General features: G+C 39.2%; 2 protein-coding genes across 2 annotated transcripts; one reads left to right on the forward strand and one right to left on the reverse strand.

The window, feature by feature from the left end:
* Nucleotides 1-7677: 7677 nt before the first annotated feature.
* LOC145910473 (neuronal membrane glycoprotein M6-a-like) lies at nucleotides 7678-14028 on the forward strand. Its single transcript, XM_082997609.1, has 7 exons — nucleotides 7678-7814; nucleotides 7995-8184; nucleotides 8292-8451; nucleotides 8556-8703; nucleotides 8834-8916; nucleotides 9000-9065; nucleotides 10177-14028. The coding sequence occupies exons 1-7, from the start codon at nucleotides 7808-7810 to the stop codon at nucleotides 10330-10332; spliced, it is 810 nt and encodes a 269-aa protein (XP_082853735.1). The 5' UTR covers nucleotides 7678-7807; the 3' UTR covers nucleotides 10333-14028.
* An 886-nt stretch (nucleotides 14029-14914) lies between these two features.
* On the reverse strand, nucleotides 14915-20722 carry LOC145911741 (carboxylesterase 1C-like). The gene is made up of 13 exons (XM_082999168.1): nucleotides 20444-20722; nucleotides 19754-20014; nucleotides 19380-19511; nucleotides 18985-19098; nucleotides 18615-18745; nucleotides 18311-18428; nucleotides 17785-17977; nucleotides 17194-17358; nucleotides 17004-17129; nucleotides 16429-16623; nucleotides 15681-15861; nucleotides 15371-15474; nucleotides 14915-15085 (listed from the first exon to the last, which is right to left on the reverse strand). The coding sequence occupies exons 1-13, from the start codon at nucleotides 20514-20516 to the stop codon at nucleotides 15037-15039; spliced, it is 1842 nt and encodes a 613-aa protein (XP_082855294.1). The 5' UTR covers nucleotides 20517-20722; the 3' UTR covers nucleotides 14915-15036.
* Between the last annotated feature and the right edge of the window lies 1 nt (nucleotide 20723).

Below are 20723 nucleotides of genomic sequence, written 5' to 3' on the forward strand. Positions count from 1 at the left end.
ATATATGCGTGAGGACGATATAACTCCTACAGTTAAAGTTTCAAAACCGTGGCTAGGTAATGTGTTTGATAAGTCATTTATGCAGTAAGTTTTAATTTGTTATTGTGGAAATCCATTTTATTATTAGACCAAAACACTTTTGCATTTAAATTTTTCTGGAGTTTTTTACCGGTACGTGTCAGAATACGAAGCATGCATGCGCAAATTATAACAAAAATGTCCAAAGGGCCAAGCAAAGTCGCCTGATAGTCACAGCAGCTGCACTGATGTGTATATTTGGTTCCTGCGCATTCTGACTGAAAAAATTTGAACAGCAAAAACGGGATTCGTTTTATCTTGTTAGTTTAGAAAAAACATTTACAAAAATAGAAAATGCTGTAAATACATATAAACATCGTGATTTACAAATTTCCTGCTTTTACTGCGTATTACGTACACAATACTTGAAAAAAATATGTTTTGCAACAATCTTCACAAAAGTTGTCGTATCATTTGTTCTCTTATTTTCATTTCATTTGTACAAGTGTTTGTGTGGAGGATTGCATAATAAACATTAACACCAAAGAAAGGAGAGTAACACTAAAATCCAGCATATTCCCTCCTAGTTTGCGTATGAACGATAAAACTACACGAAAATGTCATCTTCGACGATGTCTTGGTTACGAAACACATTTCAAGGAATCCAAAGCCAAACATCAGCGTTATTGAATCCTGTGGTACATGTAATAAGATAAGGATCCCAACCGCAGGCGCCGATCAAGCAATAAATTGGAAAACAGAGATGTCATGTGTCATTTTGTCTCAGCTACGATAACGCCTTTTCTCCTTCACTAAAAAAAAAATCACAATTTCAAGAAAAAAGAGTAAAAATTATATTATCAGCCGCGAATATATGTCCACGTGTCAGTGGTAAAAAAACAACATGATACCTAACTTAAACGTTGTTTCTATTTAAAGTAGGGTGACAAACATCAAAATGACAGACGTGGTTGCTTTGTCATAACAGCATAAGCTGTTGACAGGGTGTCACACCTGAAGGTGATTCACCTAATTTAAACGGATGTAACCATGCAGACGTCACACCCCGTGGCAAATTATCCGGTTATAGAGTCGTTTGTTTACAATATACAGTCTGAATATACACAAAAGCGCAGAAATCGTGGCGAATGTTTCCTTTGTTGTAAACCTCAACGAAAAATATTCACAATTCTATACCGATGAGACAATCAATTCTAAATGAGAGTGCCTTTCAACCTGTGGGACCTGAATGAGACAGTATTGGTAAGCAAGATACAAATAAGAGTGGACTAATTGGGTACAACTATCCCCAATTCGATAACCACGAGGCAATAAAGTCTTTCCGCATATTACGAAACCGCAGAAGGGCAAGTAGGTTCAAACCTCCACAAGTTATCGAATCCTATTTTGACAAGATTACGCACTGGAAAGCCGAGCAAATGCACGCACTTAACTTGAAACAAAGTTATCTCTGCACGCGAGTTTATGCGCACGTAAAACGAGCTACTGCGCCGTGGCCTTCAATTTGACGACATGTCCCGTCCTAATGCGCAGTTTGTGGTCTTAATTACCGATCGATCTTGACGCAATTTCCAATGACAACAGGAAACAGACGACTCAGCAATATGTTTAACTCGCCGTTGCGTGGGCGATATTCCTTATACTCCTTTGAAGTGGTTTGGAAATGGTATCGTGATTTGTCAGCCAGCAGATAGGCAAGATTTTTTACGTCGCAAAATGTAGAAGCAAAATTGGTTTGTAAAACAGTAGTGATGTAAGTCATTTGAGGCGTGACTAAAAAGAGAAAATGAAGTGAGCAACACATCAGCCTAATAGGCTTCTAAGTAGGAATGTAACGTTTATAATGTCAGTTTAGGCAGAGCAATAATGTGAGTCATAAAGCCATCTTGACCACAAAGCCCGCAAGTGTCCCAAGAGGAAATATGTGGTTTTGTGTCATTTCTACAGATATGATGACTTCGCAACGCGTTGGGTAGGCATTTCCAATCGAACAACGAGATGTAATACGTAGGAAGAACTTGGGAAGTGCGTTCGTTGATACGCGAAACACGAAGATTGTTTGTGAAATGACAAGTTTAGTTTACTCCAAAGTTATTACCGTGGAAGGCGTCATAAATATTTAAGTTTAGTTGAGTAATCGAATACCTATACCTCCATGCGCATATTCATAATAAAGTACATAACACTCTAAAACAATCAACCAAGCGCAACAAAAGTATTTACAATTTGAGTTAAACGAATGCGAACGTATTATGGTTGATACTATATAAGGTCTACACTAATGGGTGGCATTAAAATACTGAATAACACGAGGTCACAAGAGTAAATCGAGTATGTCATCAATAATGGCATGAAATCAAGCGTAACAACAATGTATGCAGCTTATACACAATTCATATTATTGGCTCCACATTGCTTAACAATGTCCTCACTACTTCGAACGTTTCCTTTACTTAACAGGTCTCCTAAATGTCCGGCAATAAATTTTGGTGCAAACCGACACCCGGCAATGTTTGTTGTAAATAAGAGCTTTGATTTGGTAAGCCTAACTTTTACCTCTGGAAAGTAAATATAGTTAATGGAGGAAATTATAGCAAGCGAAATTGTGGCAATCGTTCCGCTTTTTAGCCTGTGTGCGCAGTAACGCAAAAAGTACGTGGAAATAACGATAGTGGGTGCACATCAGCAAGTATAGCAGACGATTTTCGGCGAAGGGTGTCAATTGTGACGATTTGGTTGATAAGACAAATGACAAGCAGCATTAAAATTGTGTCCTGGTAATAACGACAGAAATATGTTTTCCTATGTGAAAAAAAAACATTTTTGTTTAGTAAATTAAATGCGTAATCAGAATAAAGCTTTTGAATTTTCGGTTATTTTTACGGGAACTCGATTTTAATGTGGACTACTGAACTTCTACATACACCTTTATCGTTTTATCGGGCCCTCATGTTCACCGAGGTGACCGTTTTAATAGATAAAGGATATGCACGGAGAGCTCGTTATTGTTAAAATACCCATATTATATTGTGCGCAACGTCCAGCATGCAACTTTAGTTCCTGCAAACAAACTGGAACGTGATAGGGTGCGGGGAAGCAAGTCGTGTCTGTAAGTGAGAGCTGTGGTTATCATTGCATGTGAGCAGTTGTAACGTTTCGGGGTGAGCGGGTGCACGTGGATATCGCGGTTATCAGGAGTACAAAACGAAAGTTCTCATAGGAGACTAATGTATGTAGTAGTTGTCAAAGTTTTAGTCAAATGTGACATGGCATCAATTCGTGTCTGCAGATGGTGTTCACAAAGGGCATTGTATACGGTGTAAGTAAACGTAGAAAAATCACGTTTAGCCTGCTTGGCTAAACTGTGGCAACAGGCATGAATGTCCTCATCATTTTGGTACCTTCCTTATAATGTTTGCAAGGTATATAAGGCAGAAGGACGTTTTTTTTTGTCTGTGCAAAGTTATTTGCAAAGAGTTTTTTATTATACGCTGCAAAAATACTTGATATGCCAATTTGTATATTCGGCATTCTGCGCCTATTAAGCAAATGTGACAGCTCACATTGATTCGTGAAAGTGAGCCGTGTCGCAGGATCACATGCGTGCAGCAATAAATGCAAATCATCTTTAAGATTGTGGGAATAAGCTCGGCTTAGCGACTCCATGTAAAAACACTCGTGCAACGTAAATTGGTGACTGGCTTTCTTGAAGCGTGACAAGGAAAAAAACAAAATAGCTACATAGTTTTAGTGTGACCATAATGGGTTTGGGTCGTGCAAAACCAGCAATTGGACACGTTAAAATTTTTCAAGTGATTTTGCTGTGAGTTGATGGATAGGTTAACGCGGTCTATAGGAACAGCTTTAATTATTTAGCCTGTGATAGCGACATTATCTCGTGACAAGCAGGGTTCAACCTGCGACACAACCTTTGCAACATCTGCCTAATCTATAGGCCGGTTCAGGGAAAAGCTAATAGAAGTAGATTCTAATGACAGTTCCTCTGGCACTTGGGTTAACGTAGGTTTTATTAAAGCCGAAATTTCGACAGCCTACGTATATGACCCTGAGAAAGCCTCACTTCATAGTGAGTGAAACGACCTTCTGATAAGATCTTGTACTAAAAGTGCATCTATATTTTCTATATACCTGACAGTGGCATTACAGTGGTTTGGTAAATTAAACTTTTCATTGCGAAGTGCATTGGGGTTCAAAAACCAATCGAAATGTCACAAAGAGCAAATAAGTTTAATTACAAGGTTTTTATGTCATTCAAATTCTAAGAATGTACTGCAGGTCAGACGCAGACACTAATATGATCGGGTTAAATCCCCTTACTACAACACTAACACGTAAATTTCGCAAACACGACATCATCACCTGATGCGTCGTTAAAACAAACCAATTGCTTACGCTTGATGCAAGGATGTCAATAGGGCAGTGGTCGAATCATCGCGTTGTTGAAAACAAGTATGCCCCTGAGTGGCAGGTTGTACATGTTACGCACAGACCATATTTATGAGCAGTTAGCAGAAAGAAGGGTCGAATCGGTGACCACACCATGATGGCGACTGCAGTGATATGGCAAACAGAGGAATGTTAATTTTTCACAATGCAAATGAGTGCGGTGGATCATTGATTGTTACGCTGTTAAGAGATTGTTGGAGATAGAAAATAATTTTTATCCGCCACGCTTTCATGTGTGGAGTTTATAAGATTAATCCTTGATAGGTTTCCTTTGGCTATAGGACACAGAAAGTGCTACAATTGGTCAGAATATTTTACACAAAGCTACTTTAAAGTCATACAAGAAGTTATTTTTGTTTGGCGTTTTGTGGCAGTGAGAGGCAACCGTGTTTTAAAATGGTGTTTTTTTTAATGAAACTATTTGATCAGGCAACACCCTAAGGTACAGAGTCGATTAAACAAAGAGATTTGTATTAAAATATGACTACATTATTGTGAAACAACCGTAGGCACAGCTTTGCTTCAAGTGTATCAGAAAGATTTATCAACAAACATTGTTATCTGTAGGACTTCGTTGCATCTAAAGTTGACCGATTTCTTTGCTATTTTAGTACTTTTTAAAAATAAAGTTTGTTCTTTGAAAACCGGGTTGGAAATTAATGAACAAATAAAAAATAAACTCTATTTCTAAGTCTAGAAAGTCCAAAGTGCATCGAAACAAATGTTTCGGAATCATCACAGTGTTCTGTGTGTGTGAAAACCTCAGCTGCGATAATGTAAAGCCGGGGAACACAGTAACGGAAATAATAAAGTGATTCAAACCCGCATAACCGCGCTTTGTTTCTGTATTATAGATTCTAGGAATATTTTTGACTGTAGGGTGACAGACAAATCAATGGACAACAACACCGGGGTCCCTGTTGGCCAATTGCATCGTCATGATCTTTGGGTTGCTGACGTCGTTCTGGTCGCGGTTGCCACGCTGACGTCATGCTACGTCATCGCGGCATTAGTCACACACGGCGCGCGGAAGCTCGAGGGCGGAAGGGGAAAAGGTGGCGGACGACCGTTACGCGAAAAGCGCCTGGCAACATTTACTAAAGTTCTGAGTGGCATCATTGCTCTTATGTCAGTCGCACACGGCTGTATAAAATTTTGGAACCTTGCACTGCAGCACAACGCCGCACACTCGGTGACTGCTGACGAATGGTCGAGAAACCTCTGTCATGTTCTACCTCGTGCGTCAGAGTTCATCGTATCAATAGCCACCGGGTTGTGCTATTTGTTTTTATGGGCCCGACAGAGTGTTTTTTACCTCAACCCGTCTCTGGCAGCACTCAATAACACCCGTGTGAAATTCTTCAGCTATTCAGTGTTGATATTCTGGTTAGCATACTACATACCGGTGGCGTCAGTTCAATCCGTATTGGTCAAACACGAATACGCAGCACCAGGCGGATGCATAGTGGAGCGCCAATCGCTTGCGGTGTTCAAAATTGTCCTTATATCTTGGGTTGTTGTATCTTGTCTAATGCAACTGGTGTTGTTGTGGCTTTTCGTAAATCCTATCCTGAACCGGACTTCTATTCGTGGTCACCGAGGAACGAAGAGCGCAGGACCCAGTCGCTCCTATATGCGCATCTACAGGCGCGTGAGGAGGGCATTTATTCTTACAGGCATCTGTCTGTTGTCAGATGTTATCGCAACAGTCGTGACTGTGACCTTGTTCAGCAGAAGCACCAACAACATTACCGCACTGTACAGCCTAAATCTCTCAATTAACCTCCTGGCTACAGTCGGCTGTTTTGATAATTGGAGAGAAATGCTTGCCCCTTGGTGTCGCAGCGGAGTTAAATCGTCTACACGGCAAGTGCAGACCACAAGCATTACGCCCACCATACCAAGTACTGCGGGCCAGAACAGAAACCCACTGATTGCGAACGATATCAGCATTGTTTCTTCTCGCGAAATGTAATGCGTTTGATTCAAAAGGCAATAGCACACTTTACATTCGCCATAGTACAGACATAAATTATTCTGTAAATTAGTAAAATTTTTGTAATATTGTTTCGTATTGTACAGTGCCTATGACCATCATGTACAAATGCTGTAGTTGGATTAGGTGGTATTGGTAGTAATAACACAAAAATGTTTTAATTCCACTGCGCAATGCGTAAAATATTTGTAAATGCATCTGACAACGTGTATATTTACAATATAGGTTATATGCATACATACGAGTTTTCTTCTGCAACCAAAGATACTTTCACAAGTTCGTGGGCGTTATTTTCGATCCCTATCTTGATTTTTTGAGTCTTTATCCAATAAACCAATGTTCCTGTAACAAGAAATTGTAATCATACAGAAAAAAGTGCATCGGTTTTCCAGATAGTATGTTAGGAACAAAATAGTACAATTAAATAAGAAAGCTTGGACTTTGAGTAAAATCATCTCAACTTATAATTATCATCTACTACCAGTATACATAAAAAGTGAAAACAAAACTTTTTGAGTGTTGGCTTTGAAAAGCGAGTAGCCTATATGTAGTTTTTCTTCAATTTAAAAATAACGTTTAGTGAAATGATTACAACCAGATGAAAATCTTTAAATCATATAGCTACACAGACAATATGAAAAACCTGTAGTGGTGCCATGCAGTGTGGTAGCCTTAATGTCAAATGACGATTCCGCTTTATGTTAAAGTCTAATTGCACTTCCTTTCGCAAACAGTGATGAGGAAATGAATAACCTTCATACCAATAAACAAACAATGCAAATACAAAGCTTTGCTGGTGCTTATGTTTCAAAAACCCGCGAAACCATACCGCATGATCGGAATGCACATTTCTTTTATTTGGGGTTTAATAATACGCAAATATATGCTAGCAATTTGTTTAGTTATTACGTTTATTAGTTATTTACGCCAAACAAGCTATTAAATTTATTGATTGTGCGTTTGGAAACGTTAATTCATTTTCAAAACGGTTTGATGACCACCAGAGGACGGCCTCTTTTTTTCTCTTTTCGCCGTGTTGTGTGTTGACAATAAAAGCACGCAGTACGCTTTGAGCACCGAGCGCGTCGAGCGACGTGCGCGCGAGAAGTGTTTGTTTTGGTTAGTGCTTTCTATTTCAGTTTTGGGATTAATAAATTATTTACCCATACAGTTTTGCTGCATTAGGAACAATATATCTTGTCTTATAAAGGCGCCTGTCAGCAACTTTAAAACTTGTTACTTCACATTTTCCGAAGGATAAAATTTACACAAGTGCGGAAGTACACATTCGATTTATATCATTACATGATGGGTGAGTTGAGTATTCGAATTTACAGCATGATTTAACGATTTTGTATAAAATTTTTCATATAGTTGCAATATAATTTGAGAAGCAGGTTTTACTTATGTAATTGTGTGTATTCTTATCATGATGAAGATTATATATAAACCAAATTGAATGCTATTTTCTTAATGTTTTCTTGTTTTTCAGGGTGCTTCAGCAGATGTGTGCGGTGTCTAAGTCTTGTTCCATGGGCATCACTTATTGCCACAGTCATGTGTTGGGCTGGAACAGCTGTGTTTTGTGGCACTGGACACGAAGCAATTACGTACACATTTGACATCTTGGAAAATGCTAGTATTCCCGGTTTCGATTGGAACATTACCTCATTCGATGAAATGTGAGTTAATTTTCTGTTTTGATCAGAATGTGTCAGTGAACCACAGTGTGGTTCTTAAATGCAGATGACTGTTACATGTTATTGTTATCAAAAACTGTTTTTATTAGGTTGCTACCTGTAAAGTATGCTACTTATGGAATTGCTGCCTGCATGTTTGGTCTCACTCTGCTAATCTTTATCTTTGGATTACTTGCTACTAAAGCAGTGAAAAGTGATTATGAAGAAGGGTGCATTACATCCGGATGTGGAATATGCATTGGTGTCTTTGTAAGTGATTTTTCAATGCTTTTTAAAAATATACATTTGCAGTAATTACTAAAATACTAATGTTTTTGCTTCAACATAAAAAACAACATCATTTTGATTTGTAGGCCACATTCGTATCTTATCTGATAACAGTTGGATGGATTCTTCTCTGTTGTGGAGCAGCAATACCCATATATGTGTTTATCATCATATGGAATCAGTGTGATGCCAATGCTGGTGGTGCATCAACATGCATTGATTTTGTGCAACTGGGTAATTTAATGATTGATTTGTTATCCTTCGCAATGTGACATGCTCAGCTGTTCATATATGGTTTATTTTGAAAATCATGAGAAAAACAATATTGGGTAGGGTAGATTTTCTAACTGTAATCTGTTTGTAGGTGTTATGCCACCAAGTGGAAGTGACAGCACCTATGGTCGCTTGTGCGGTGGCGATTTGACAGCACTATGTGATGATCAAAATGTTAGTAACATGATGATGTTGTACTAATTTATTAAATGGCAATATTACAATTTTAGTCTCTTATTATATTTTTTTTGTTTTAGCTGAACCTGACTTATCAACTGTATGTCATTGCCTTCGTTGGAGCTGCAGTCACCTTGTTGAGCATGGTAAGGTTTGGTTTTGTAACTTATAGTATTGCTATATCATATAAAAAAAAACTATCTATGACCCATATCTGCAACTGCCAGTGTGTTGATAATTCTTGTGATAATTCACTTTGTGCACATGTTTACAAATCATTGGGTTTTCTGTCCACTGTTGTGTGAATTGGGTGGGTATTAAGTGTATTTCAAAGGGGCTAGGTTTGAGAAAATATTAACCAGACAATTTTCTAGTTTATGATATGTTTGTTTAACAGTTGCCAAAGTTGACTTTAATGTTCTTTTGTTGATACTGCCCAGTGCCTACTGACCTGTTTGCAGTGGGCTTGGCTGACCTTTCTGCTTAGTGCTGCCAAATTGTCTGTAATTGACAAAAGCTACGTATTTAGTTTGTTTGCGTTACTCAGTCATCACCAAGGAAATAAGGTTGGGTTTATATGTCTTTGGTTGCCCATTTATGTTGAGATGCCAACAGTGGCAATGCGTACCTCCGTCACCTTGTGACATACCTTCATTATGTCCCCAGGGTGTTACGCTGCATCATCTACCTTTTTGTCGCATATAAATAGACAAAGAACTCAGCCCTTCTGTGGCCCAATGGTATTGCGCCATGTACGCTGCTAGCTGCTGACGCAGATTTATAATGAGCTAAATTGATTTGCTGTGCATTCAAAATACAGCTCATCATGCTTCTTATTTTATGCAATGCATATCATGTTGATAGTTAAGTGCACCCAAGGATTTAATTTAAGTTTCTGCTACCTGAGGTTATTCTACATTAAATTGAAGTCCTTTCAGGGCTTGATTAGAATCTGTGTGCTGCCAGCTTAAAATAATGAGCCCTTACATTTCCCTAAGGCTTAGCTGTCCATAGGTCTCTGTCAGGCTTGCAAATGGCTTGTTTTTGTCCAGCCTGTACATTACCAGACTAGCTATGATTTTGCAGTCCATGTGATTCTTAACATGCATTGTGAACAATAGTTGATGTGGCCTTTGACAAAGATAAATGTGTTTTGGGTAATCTAATGAAAATGACCTAATCCCATTATAGCCCAAAATATTTCTTTGAAAACGTTGCTGATTTAAAAGAAATAATGCTGAATTTTGAATTTTCCAGAAACAATTCCTGATGTGTTTGTCGGCCAACTATGCCTACATAAAAATGGTACGAAAGTTGGCTGTGTATGAGGACGTGAAGTACCGAGAGGAAATGGAATTGAACGATATAATTAACACCGCAAGATCAAACGAACGACTCACCTACAAATACTAGATAGAGATCACCAGTCCAGGGTGTGTTACTAAGTTCTCATTTCATTTTGTTACCAGTTGCCATGATGTTTGACTTCTTATTATTTCTTTACACGTAAAAGGCTCGTTTTGTGTGATGTAAATGTGTTTGTATGTTGTACATAGTCGTTTGCGTGAAGCTATTACGGTCAGTGTTGGCGCGTTATGTCAAAGCTGCGCTACAATATTGAATCGCGTTGAGTTTATTAAACGTACATTTGCGTTTTCATATCATGCGGTATGTGACTGCGTTGCGTCTCGAACAACATTACGTGTTTTTTTAATTTATTTCCAGCTTTGCTTTCTACGTTTTGGTTTTACCGCCGCAAATGTTACTTTTTTCACTCACACCCCTCGGTTTTGTAGTTTTTTTTCCTTTTGGTGCTAAGGCGTTACATTATGGTACTTAGGTACGCTATACGTACTACAACACGATTTATTTCATATATCTTTATTTTCCGTTTGTTCGAACTGAATGTGGTATAAATAGGGATGTCTGTCAAAGGCAAAATTCCTCTTTATTTTATTTAAACCTCACCGCACTCCTCTCACCGAACATGGATCTGTCCATCACCATAAAAAGCGATTCCGAACACACACTTTTTACTGTCGCATGACCCACCACCACTGTGATGTCATAGTGCGTATGTGGTGAGGGCAGTTGTATATGAAAGTGACGTAACGTTGAAATCTCGTGCTGCTATAAATGGTAGCTTGATTATTCATTGTTTTCAAATCCCCGTTGTAATTAGATCAGCTCACTACCAGCACTCGTGTAGCCCAGCGCGGGAATTAAAGGCCTTTTGCGTAACGCCAAAGGTTTTGTATTACAGTAGAAAGTACCAAATGGCACCCGCGACTACTGGTTATGTTGTGTTGCGCTAATCACATTCAACACGTATTGAAGGGCGTTTAATTCATTCGAAGGTGCTAAGTGGGACCTACATATCGCGTTGACAATAATTAACTCAAAGTTGGGCTTTTATTTGCTTGGATCATTTCGTCCAACTAAACCGCAACAAGCCCAGAGGAAAACCCTACGCCCATCGCTAATATTGCGCCACAGCGCTGGGCTCGCACAAAAGACAGTTATTCCAGCTCACCACGCCCGACAGGCGCGCCTCAAAGGTTATGCTGTATGAGTTTTGAATTGCACACCCTTTAACGGTCAGTCGTCTACCCTTTGACTGAAGGTCGTGAAAACAGCTTTTTGACGCGTATTAACCGCTTCGCATGTGTTTTCCGAGTGGTTCAGACTACTTGAGAACTGTGTGTTGCTGTGATGTCACAAGCACTTAAAAGTTGCGTTGTTTCGCTTGCCGGCGCCACGTAAAATTACTACAAGCATTTGGTCTATGCGTCGCACTATAAAACATCGTAAACGCCAATTATCTACATTTGAAAATGTTAGATGCAAATTTTTGTCGGGGAATCAAAATACGAGGCACTGATGTCACGCTCTGTTGAAATCGATTACGCCACGGTGATCACTATTCGCATTTTAAGTGTGTCGACTAACCAATACACGTAATTCTTGTAAGTGGTCATTCTGCGTTTCCGGATCAACGTCCAAACCACAAGATCTAGCTTAACGCCATCAATGTTAGTAATCCGATTGTAGTCAGTTAATATTGGGAGCGGCATTGTCCACCGCACATGTCCTGCTGTGGCCGCCTGACCCCCGCTGTGACGCACCAGATCGATATGTGTCAACTGCAACTAGAGTCGATTCGCCAACTGTACTTACCCGAAAAGCGGCTTAGACGCAATTGAAAGACATAAATCGACCTTTGTGATGTCACGTAGCACGTGTCGGGTTTAATAATGTGATCGTTATGACGTATGACATATTGCGCGTTCCTATTGGCCGTGTGTGTTATGATTTGGTTGGCCGTTGGCTTTGTTGTGTTTTGTTCAGTTTTCTTCAATTTCGAAACTATTGTTGCATTCGAAGGTGTTGTTCGTTGTTGCGATAGCAATCGTATTAATTTGAATCTTGGGTTTTAAGCAACATTGAACTTCCTTTGCTTTGTAAAGTACACACGTTTGCCATAAAGCTGCTTATTGCCCAATCTGACGCCATCAATTTAACACCTGTGTGCTTAACTCGAGAAAGTCCCGTTCCGGCCGGTGGTTCGCAGAAAACAATCGAGCTTTGGCGACCAGCGGTTTCTAAAAACTGATTTGTTTTTAGACAAACCGGTTTTGACTGACCCCAAGGCATTGGGAGTTGTTTTGTTTTTGTAAAATAATTTCAAAAATCGTGAGAATCTGCTCAAAGGTTAAACCTACATCGAAGCAAGGTTTGCTGATGTTGGCATGTGTGTTTTGACTTGGATTGTTTATCCTATAATGTAGATAATTTGGGCAAAATGTTACTTTTAACAACCCCTAATCAATGATTGAACGACACAACATCGCAACACAGCCAGGGCCATTTTACGAATTGTATAATACAAAGCCATAGTAATGTGGTCTGTATAATGTCCATACGTTCCTACACGTACGTAATTACCTGATCCAACGCCATTCACCCGCCCCAGGCTATTCGCACGCGCGTCAAAACACGATCGAACGCTATTAAATCGATGTGTTGCCTGCGTTTTGCTTGTGACGTCACAGTGGTCTCTAGGGCGTCATTTCTAGTCGGAAATGTTTTTTGTAGGTGCGGCTGGACGATGTGCTTTTGTTCGTCGCGTTTTATGGTTTAAAGCTATGGCATTGAGGTGCATTTGGGTTTGACAACACTCCCTTGAAACAGTTTGTTGTATTTTTGTGGTAAACCTGCACCATAAGCGAAAATATTCCTCTCGATCACTTTCTAAAGTTCGCTCACGCGTGCGTTTCCACCGAACAGCGAAGTCCTTCTCAAACTCTCATGTAGTACTTCACGCATTGCCCTTATGACGCAACAATCATCAGTGTTCTGTGTTGGCAACGCGCCTTGACACACTTGTAGAGCTTGTTCAACAGTAGTGTCACCCAATTGTTTTTTCGCAACACAGCGCCTGCTTCCAGGAAAGCAGTGTTTACACCAAATTTTTTTATTTCGTTTTCGGCTTTGGTGTATGTTCTTGCATCTGCACGTTTACTGACTCGTTAAAGTTAATGGGTTGACTCAACGTTTCAAATTACCTGGATCCAATATTTGCCTTTCCGCAAAACCTTTTTGTTTGACAAGTTGTAAGCTGGGTCAACGATAAACATTGGCGCTTTTTACGTGGGAGAACGTACTGACCTTTATGGCTGTGACCATCGCGGAAGTTTTTATGTCAAGACTTGGGTCAGCGAAAAGTTTTGAACGAGTAATATGGGAAAATGTTCAGCAGTGATTTTTACAACTGAGTGTCTGTGTGTTCTTCCCACGTGACCCATACCCCCACAAGCATACGTTTCAAATGACTCCGATAGGTTTCGAAGCTTCAAATGCAACCGAATGTTTTATCATCAGTGCCATAAAAATGTTTGGGTTACTGGCACCTGCTTGTGTTGATATGGAACGAATTTGTTTTGGATGTGTTTTTTGTATTGGAAACGAACGTCATGATTCATATATGCCTTTTTTTCTCCACCTGTCTTGATGTAAGCGATGTCGTCTTTTTTCACGTGTAAATAACTTCCATACTGCGTGTTTGTGTGCGAGTTTTTCTTGATTGAGCAAAAAATACAGTTACACCTCTGTTCATATGCTTGCCTTAAAACACCTTTCGCGACAGTTTATTCAACCACATTGGAGTAATTTTATAAGTCAGGGTTTCTCAAACTCTGTGTCTTGATGTAGGATCAGGTGTTGCCACTCCAATCATTACTAGGGAACCTATAGTGAGTATATAGCGTTGATTGAATAATGCTGGAATTGGAACAGAAATTTGGTGCGCCGCAAACCAATGTAGACGATCACAGTGTGCCGAGACTCCAAAAAAAGTTTGAATACCACTGATTTGAGTGACACCAAACCACGTATTAATATAATGAAAAGCACAACATGTTTGGTGAAAAATTTAACACGGGACTTATTATGCTTGTGAATAAAAGAGAAGTGATAGAGAAGAAGTGATGCTTCATGAAAAACGCTAAGTTTTTGTGTATCGGGTCAGAACAGCAGGATGCTTGTAGCACGAATTCGAAACCACATACGTTATATGTGTACGTGCACAGGCGAGAAAAGTTATGAGCAAATATGACTTTGCCCTCATTAATTGTTCCTCAAACAAGCGTATGACAGGTGCTTAAACTAAATAATGCGAAAGTGGTTTTATTTATGGGTGACACTGCACATTTGCAATCCGAACCATTTCCAACCAACGTGGCTTGTAACCAGACCGCTATTTCTGGCTTCACATGCTTTTTAAAGTTCTCTGAGTGTTGGTTAAACATTTATATGACGGAATGTCAACTGGCCAAAGTTTTTCCGACGTCAAAGCATTAGCTAAATATTTGCCAACCTTCCATACGCCATGTTAGTTAAAATTGAAACTTTGTTACGAGACCAACGCTTTGTAACTAAGCAATAAAACTCAAAGTAATAAAAATGTATCTGAAAATTTGAAACAAAATAGGTGTAAACATATGTATGCGAACTACTGGTTTTGTCAACTCAATTGAACTCTCCAAAACTTCAATGTGTATGATTTTTATATTTTCAATGTAGGTCTATACGAGTGCACGATAAACATGAGGTCGTTCATCATCCAGTTCTTTTACAAGCCTTTCCCTCGTCTGCTAGCTTTTTGTACCTTCGAATAACAAAATGATTTGTGAGTTATCCCAAGACGATTTTGCTCAAACTTTAAACCATGATTGTTTCCTTTATCACCAAACTATTAGCGAAGAACAAAAGCGTTGATATTTTAATTATTAAGCAAAGAAATCAAGAGTGAAACTGAAGGGAGGAGTTTACTTTAAAACCGCAGACATCAGGCGTTTCCATTTTACGTGACAAAGTTTAAATTTCAGACACGCCACAAGGATGACAAACTTTCTTCAGTTAAACCCGGTAAATATGTAAACCCTGTACTTACTTGTGGAACTCCTTCTTCCAAGTTTTGTAGTCGAGAAGCCAAGTTAGGTATTGTTCCTTCCATGACGTGTATTCAGCCGTGTCCACGCAACCTTCTTGAGGCATCTGGAATGGTTTTTAACTTGAAATATAAATTATATTTTGCATGGAAAAAAACATTTATTGCCAATTTTAATCTTTTAACTGTTTTTGTTTACCCAAGGTTTTAGCACAAAGAGAGACAAACACTCAAACTGCTCAGACAACGCATGACGGACAATAAAAATTTTCGAAATTCAAGCAAGTCATAAATGCCCACTTAGCTTACAAACCGTTTTAGTGCCGTCGTCACATTCTTTATTGATGACGTATGGAACTACATTTGTCCAGAGATCACGTGATCTCGCAAATACATTGTATTCGTTGGTGTAGTTGAGTCCGATTTTAAGGGTGTTCATCACTTTTGGATCGTATACGTTCCATGTAGTCGACGAATCCGGAAGACCTACCACCCTGCAACATGGCACTGCTGGTAAAAATGATTTGCGACACTTTAAATGCAGTCATAAAACGCTATACGATGTGTACATTCGCATATTAACTTTATGGCATTGGTCTTCTTGGGACGTTTTCACTATGTCATTTGTTGCCACTGTGGTGTTACTTTTTATCGATTTACAGTATGACTATTTTATTGCTGAAACGAGACCAGGGTGCTATATGCACTGCAAAGGGATTCTTCAAGCAGTTTGGTGTATAGTTTTTTCTAACTTTATGTTTTAAAATGCGCATGACACGGAATTTGTCAAAGATTCGTCTGCAATGTTTCATAAGTTGCACAATTAAAAAAATTATTTTTTGTGTTACAATTGTCAATAATGGCCATTCATGTCGGAATAGCTTCCAATTTTGTGGAACCTATATTGATGCTATGTTACATCATCAGCCGAAAAGTTGTAGTGCAATCCATAAAAACCGTCACGTATCTTTTTGCACTCATATAGCAACAACATTATGCCTTGGATATTCCTCGTGTGTGTACAAAACCGCACAAATTCATTTTGAAGTACGACAATTTACCCAGTGTGGATGAAACTGCGTACTGCCCCGATCAAGCTTCTGGTGACTTGCATGTCTTCTCCCTGAGGTGAAATGATGGCGGAAGCCCCGAACAAGTAAGCAACCACGTCTTCATGAACAAGTTTGCCTCTCAAATATTCGGGGCGAGGAACAAGTAAAGATTGGAGCACGGGGTACACGAGGCGGAAGAAGTACCTTGATGTTAAATACAAGCAATTTGATTGCAACAACGTGGAATTGTGACTATTCCAAGGTTTTACATAAGGCAGAAATGGTTTTTAACGCTAGCTTAAGTAGCTTGGTACTTTTGTTATCGGGCGTTTTGAATTATATAGCACTAAACTTTCTCCCATTGGCCTTCTAGGTGATATTGCATTGGACAGAAACACTTTCGACACATGATTTAAAACATTTGGGCTGGAAAAATATTATTTCCATTTTTTGCCTTTATACTTACACCACTTGGGTATTTTTGACAATATCAGATGAAAAGTTTGGTTGCTTTATATCGTTTGACAATGCCAAAAGTTTCCTTTTTCCTTTCCTTTAACTATACTTGCAAAAACCAGACTCACGTTGTAACGTTTGCTTGTCTAAGATAGTCGGCAAACTCTGTGGAAGGAACGTTAAAATATCTATCAGATATCATTTCCAGCATTCCCAAATCCCGAGCAACTTTTACGTCCATGACGTCATATTTCCTGCAAATTAAAACAATCAATCCATTCAGGCACTATATGGACCGTTTATACCATGTTAACCTACTTGTAGTTAAATTCCATCAGCTTCGTGATTTGGTCTAGTGTGGCTGATGAAAGTTGTTGTTCCTGCAACATTTGTGGTATGACATCAGCTATAGTTTGATTGAGATCCACCAGACCGGTGTAGATCGAGCTCTCAAACTCACCAAGTCCAATTATCACATCGTAACTATGGATGGAAAGATTTAATATCAACCAAAACAATGTCCCCGGACGCATAATTACCTTAAAAAGGGAGCTTAAAATCTATAACTTCTGTATAAAATCCTAATAACGATTCGTTTCACAAGGTTTCCAATTGAAATACATTGCTTATGTTTGCAGGTTTAAAATTCAAGATTTCTTTAATTGTGTTAGCCGGACGCACAAAAAGTGTTTTTTTCATTGCAGATTTGTGACAAAAACAATAGTTCTTATTTAATTACAAATTTATATAAATTCATAGGCCCATATACACAAAACTTACTAAACAATTGTAGTTTACCGTGGAAACCATTCAAACTATCTTCATTTTGTTTAAATAACTTCTTTTGTTTAAAACGAAAGACGTGAAAAACATACTCCCAATGTGCTTAAGGCTTGATCTAATACGCACTCATTAATGTTCGTCGCCCATTCGAGAAAATTCTCCGGTTTTCCAGGAAGAAATTCTTCCTCATACGTCAGACCCAGGTATGATCCAAAGAACCATCCTTCCAACATTTTCCCAGTAATTCTTACAATTTCGTCGGCGCTGACCGAACGCAGACAATCCACTTCGTCCGCGGTGTTGTTGCAAACCGCCATTTCTTAAAAATTTAAAATAAACAAGTTTAATCACACTAAAAAAGCACTACAAGCCCTTGCTTTGTTGGTCAGCGTGCCAGCGTTTATGCAGTTTTAAACGAAATCCGTTCATTTTTGACTCTTGGAAGAATATGTTAAATTGTTGGCTATAAGTGTGTCTACTGGGCCATGTGTTAAATCGTTAGCTACCCAACTAGGTACCAACCAACAGATTGTTGTCTGCGCCTTGGGGATTCTGAATCACGTCATATAAATATACGAACTTCCACTCAAAATAAAACGAAATGAAAACTTTTTTTTAAAGCAAAAAATAAAATTCCATCTCTAAATCCCACCGAGCAGATTTTTGTAGACCTCCTTGCGTCTGCTCAAGGACATTGAACTTGGTTTGTTTCCGCTGCTGAGTAGGATGACTCGTTTGAATAGAGTGTTGTTGTTCAGTGGCGACATTATCTACATGTATAAGGTTCACTGTCAACTCAAAACCTTCAACGTGACAACATTGAGGATACTTTGATTTAACTGCTGTTTATTGAAAGCAACTATAAAGGACAATACATGCCTTGTACGTGATTTTGTTAGGCATCGGCTTGACGGAAAATGGTTAAACGATTTTAGTTAAATGCAAAGTTATTTTACCTGAGCAGTGCAGGCGCGACCCCCAGCGGAATGTCCGATGAGCGTTACCTCATTGGGATTTCCCCGAAAGTCAGCTATGTTGTTCTTCACCCAACGCAAGGCAAGTTGCTGATCGTAGAGGCCGAAATTTCCTACAAAAGACAATTTGCCTTTGCGTAAAATGGCGATTCGCAACAGAAATGCAAATGTTTAATGGTGATGTTCGTCAATTGTGTTCATGGTCAAGGTTTCGACGAACGCGTCCCGCATGTTTCAGACGCGACGATAGTTAAAAACTATATCCCTCAGTGGACTGTTGTTTCCTATTATTTTAGTGAGCTTGTGTCCAATGTTATGTTAACCTTTCTGGCTAAGTGGAAACAATCGTTACCTTTAAGTTTTTCGTCTCCAGTTGAGAGAAAACCGAAAAATCCCAAACGGTAATTGATCGAAACCACAACTGCTCCCGCGTTTAATGCCAGGAAACGGGCGTCGTAAATAAGATCTAAACAGAAACATACTTCGTGAAATATCTTTTGCCAATCAACGAGTTTGCCATCCAAGAATCTCCCATGTTTAACAAAAACACATATGCAGCTTCATACACTTTAATGTTTTTATTTATGAGCATATTTTTATCGTTACTTTACTGGCTTGTGAGCGTAAAGTTCAGTAAAATCAGTTATGTTTCAATATAGGGTCTGAATTGGTAGCTTGTACAATTGCAATCACAATGAAAACATAGAACGAGTTAACAAGGCCGAGGACTAATTAAGCAAGTCATACTTGAACCGTAAAGCAGACTTCCACCATGTATAAAAACTATCACTGGAAGATGAGTTGCGTTCGTGTTCAAAGGTACAAAAATGTTCAGGGTCAAACAATCTTCACTTAGTCGACCAGGAAACAACAGCGTGGCTGAAATGGAAGTGTGCATTGGGATTTATGTATTCCAGGTATGCGTGTTTTGTTTATTATCAGTGAACACAAAGTAAAAAATATAAAAAAATAATAAAAACTTAGAAGACACACAGCACCGGTGGAAGCCGTATATACCCAATGAATAACAAAAAATAGGTTAATCAGTATTAGACAGACAAAAAACGTTTACATAAAACATATGTAGTAGGCTTCAAGATATAGTATAGACTTCTACATACTGGATATGGACTGCATGCATCCAAAACCAGGCTCAGTGGCGTCTCGTATTCCATTCCAACCAGGGTGTGGAACAGGCTTGCGGAACCTCAGGGCCCCTACGGGCGGTTGAGCGTACGGGACGCCATAAAATACGTTGACGCCGGCCTGTTGGATGCCACGAAGGTTTCCCATCTCGACAGTCGTGTTCGGGAATCCGAGAAGGCGGAATATTCCGGTGTAATCCGGTTTTTGAAGCAGCTGCAGAATCGGATTTGCTGAAGCTGTAACAAAGCCGGCGTGGGTATCACACAATGGACGAAATAAAGGCTTGTAAAACCCCACGAGATAGGGGCCAGATCCGATGTCAATCTGGTCACACTAAAAGGAGGACTACGAACACTATTGTGTGTCTCAATACTAAAGGATTTCTGGCGTGAAGGCAAGGTTTCAACTACAAGTTCATGTGATCGCCAAAGGATACATATTCTATTACGCAAGTAAGAATGTAAATTACGAGATTTAAAGCCCCTCAGTTTTAAGTATTCCGAAACGAATAAAGTATTTCCGGGTATTTCATATTGAGAAGATGTTGAAACTTGTTATAGTTATAAGTGATACCATTGAAACCAAAACTATCTCCTCCTTCCATTTAGGTTAACCGTGCAGACCAAACATGCAGCAGGTACTAAAACATAAAAAACATTCCTTACCCGGTGTAATGCTCATCAAAGTGATCATGAAACACAAAACAAAACCGTTGATTTTCCTTCCGGCCAACATCATTCAACCTCTAGCTTGCTCAAACACAAGTAAGTATCATAATGACCAGCAGAAAGTTGGCAACATTGCACTGCCACTGTTTATATCGAGCGCCGCAGGCGGTTCGCGCGACTTTGCAGCTTTAATTGTTGTTGCGCTTCAGTAAGTTTGTATACAACCCAACAGAAAAGCATTAATGAAGTGATGTTTATGTTACCATGGAATGTGTTC

Source organism: Ascidia mentula, chromosome 8, assembly GCF_947561715.1.
Source record: "Ascidia mentula chromosome 8, kaAscMent1.1, whole genome shotgun sequence".
In the NCBI taxonomy this organism is placed as follows: Eukaryota; Metazoa; Chordata; class Ascidiacea; order Phlebobranchia; family Ascidiidae; genus Ascidia; species Ascidia mentula.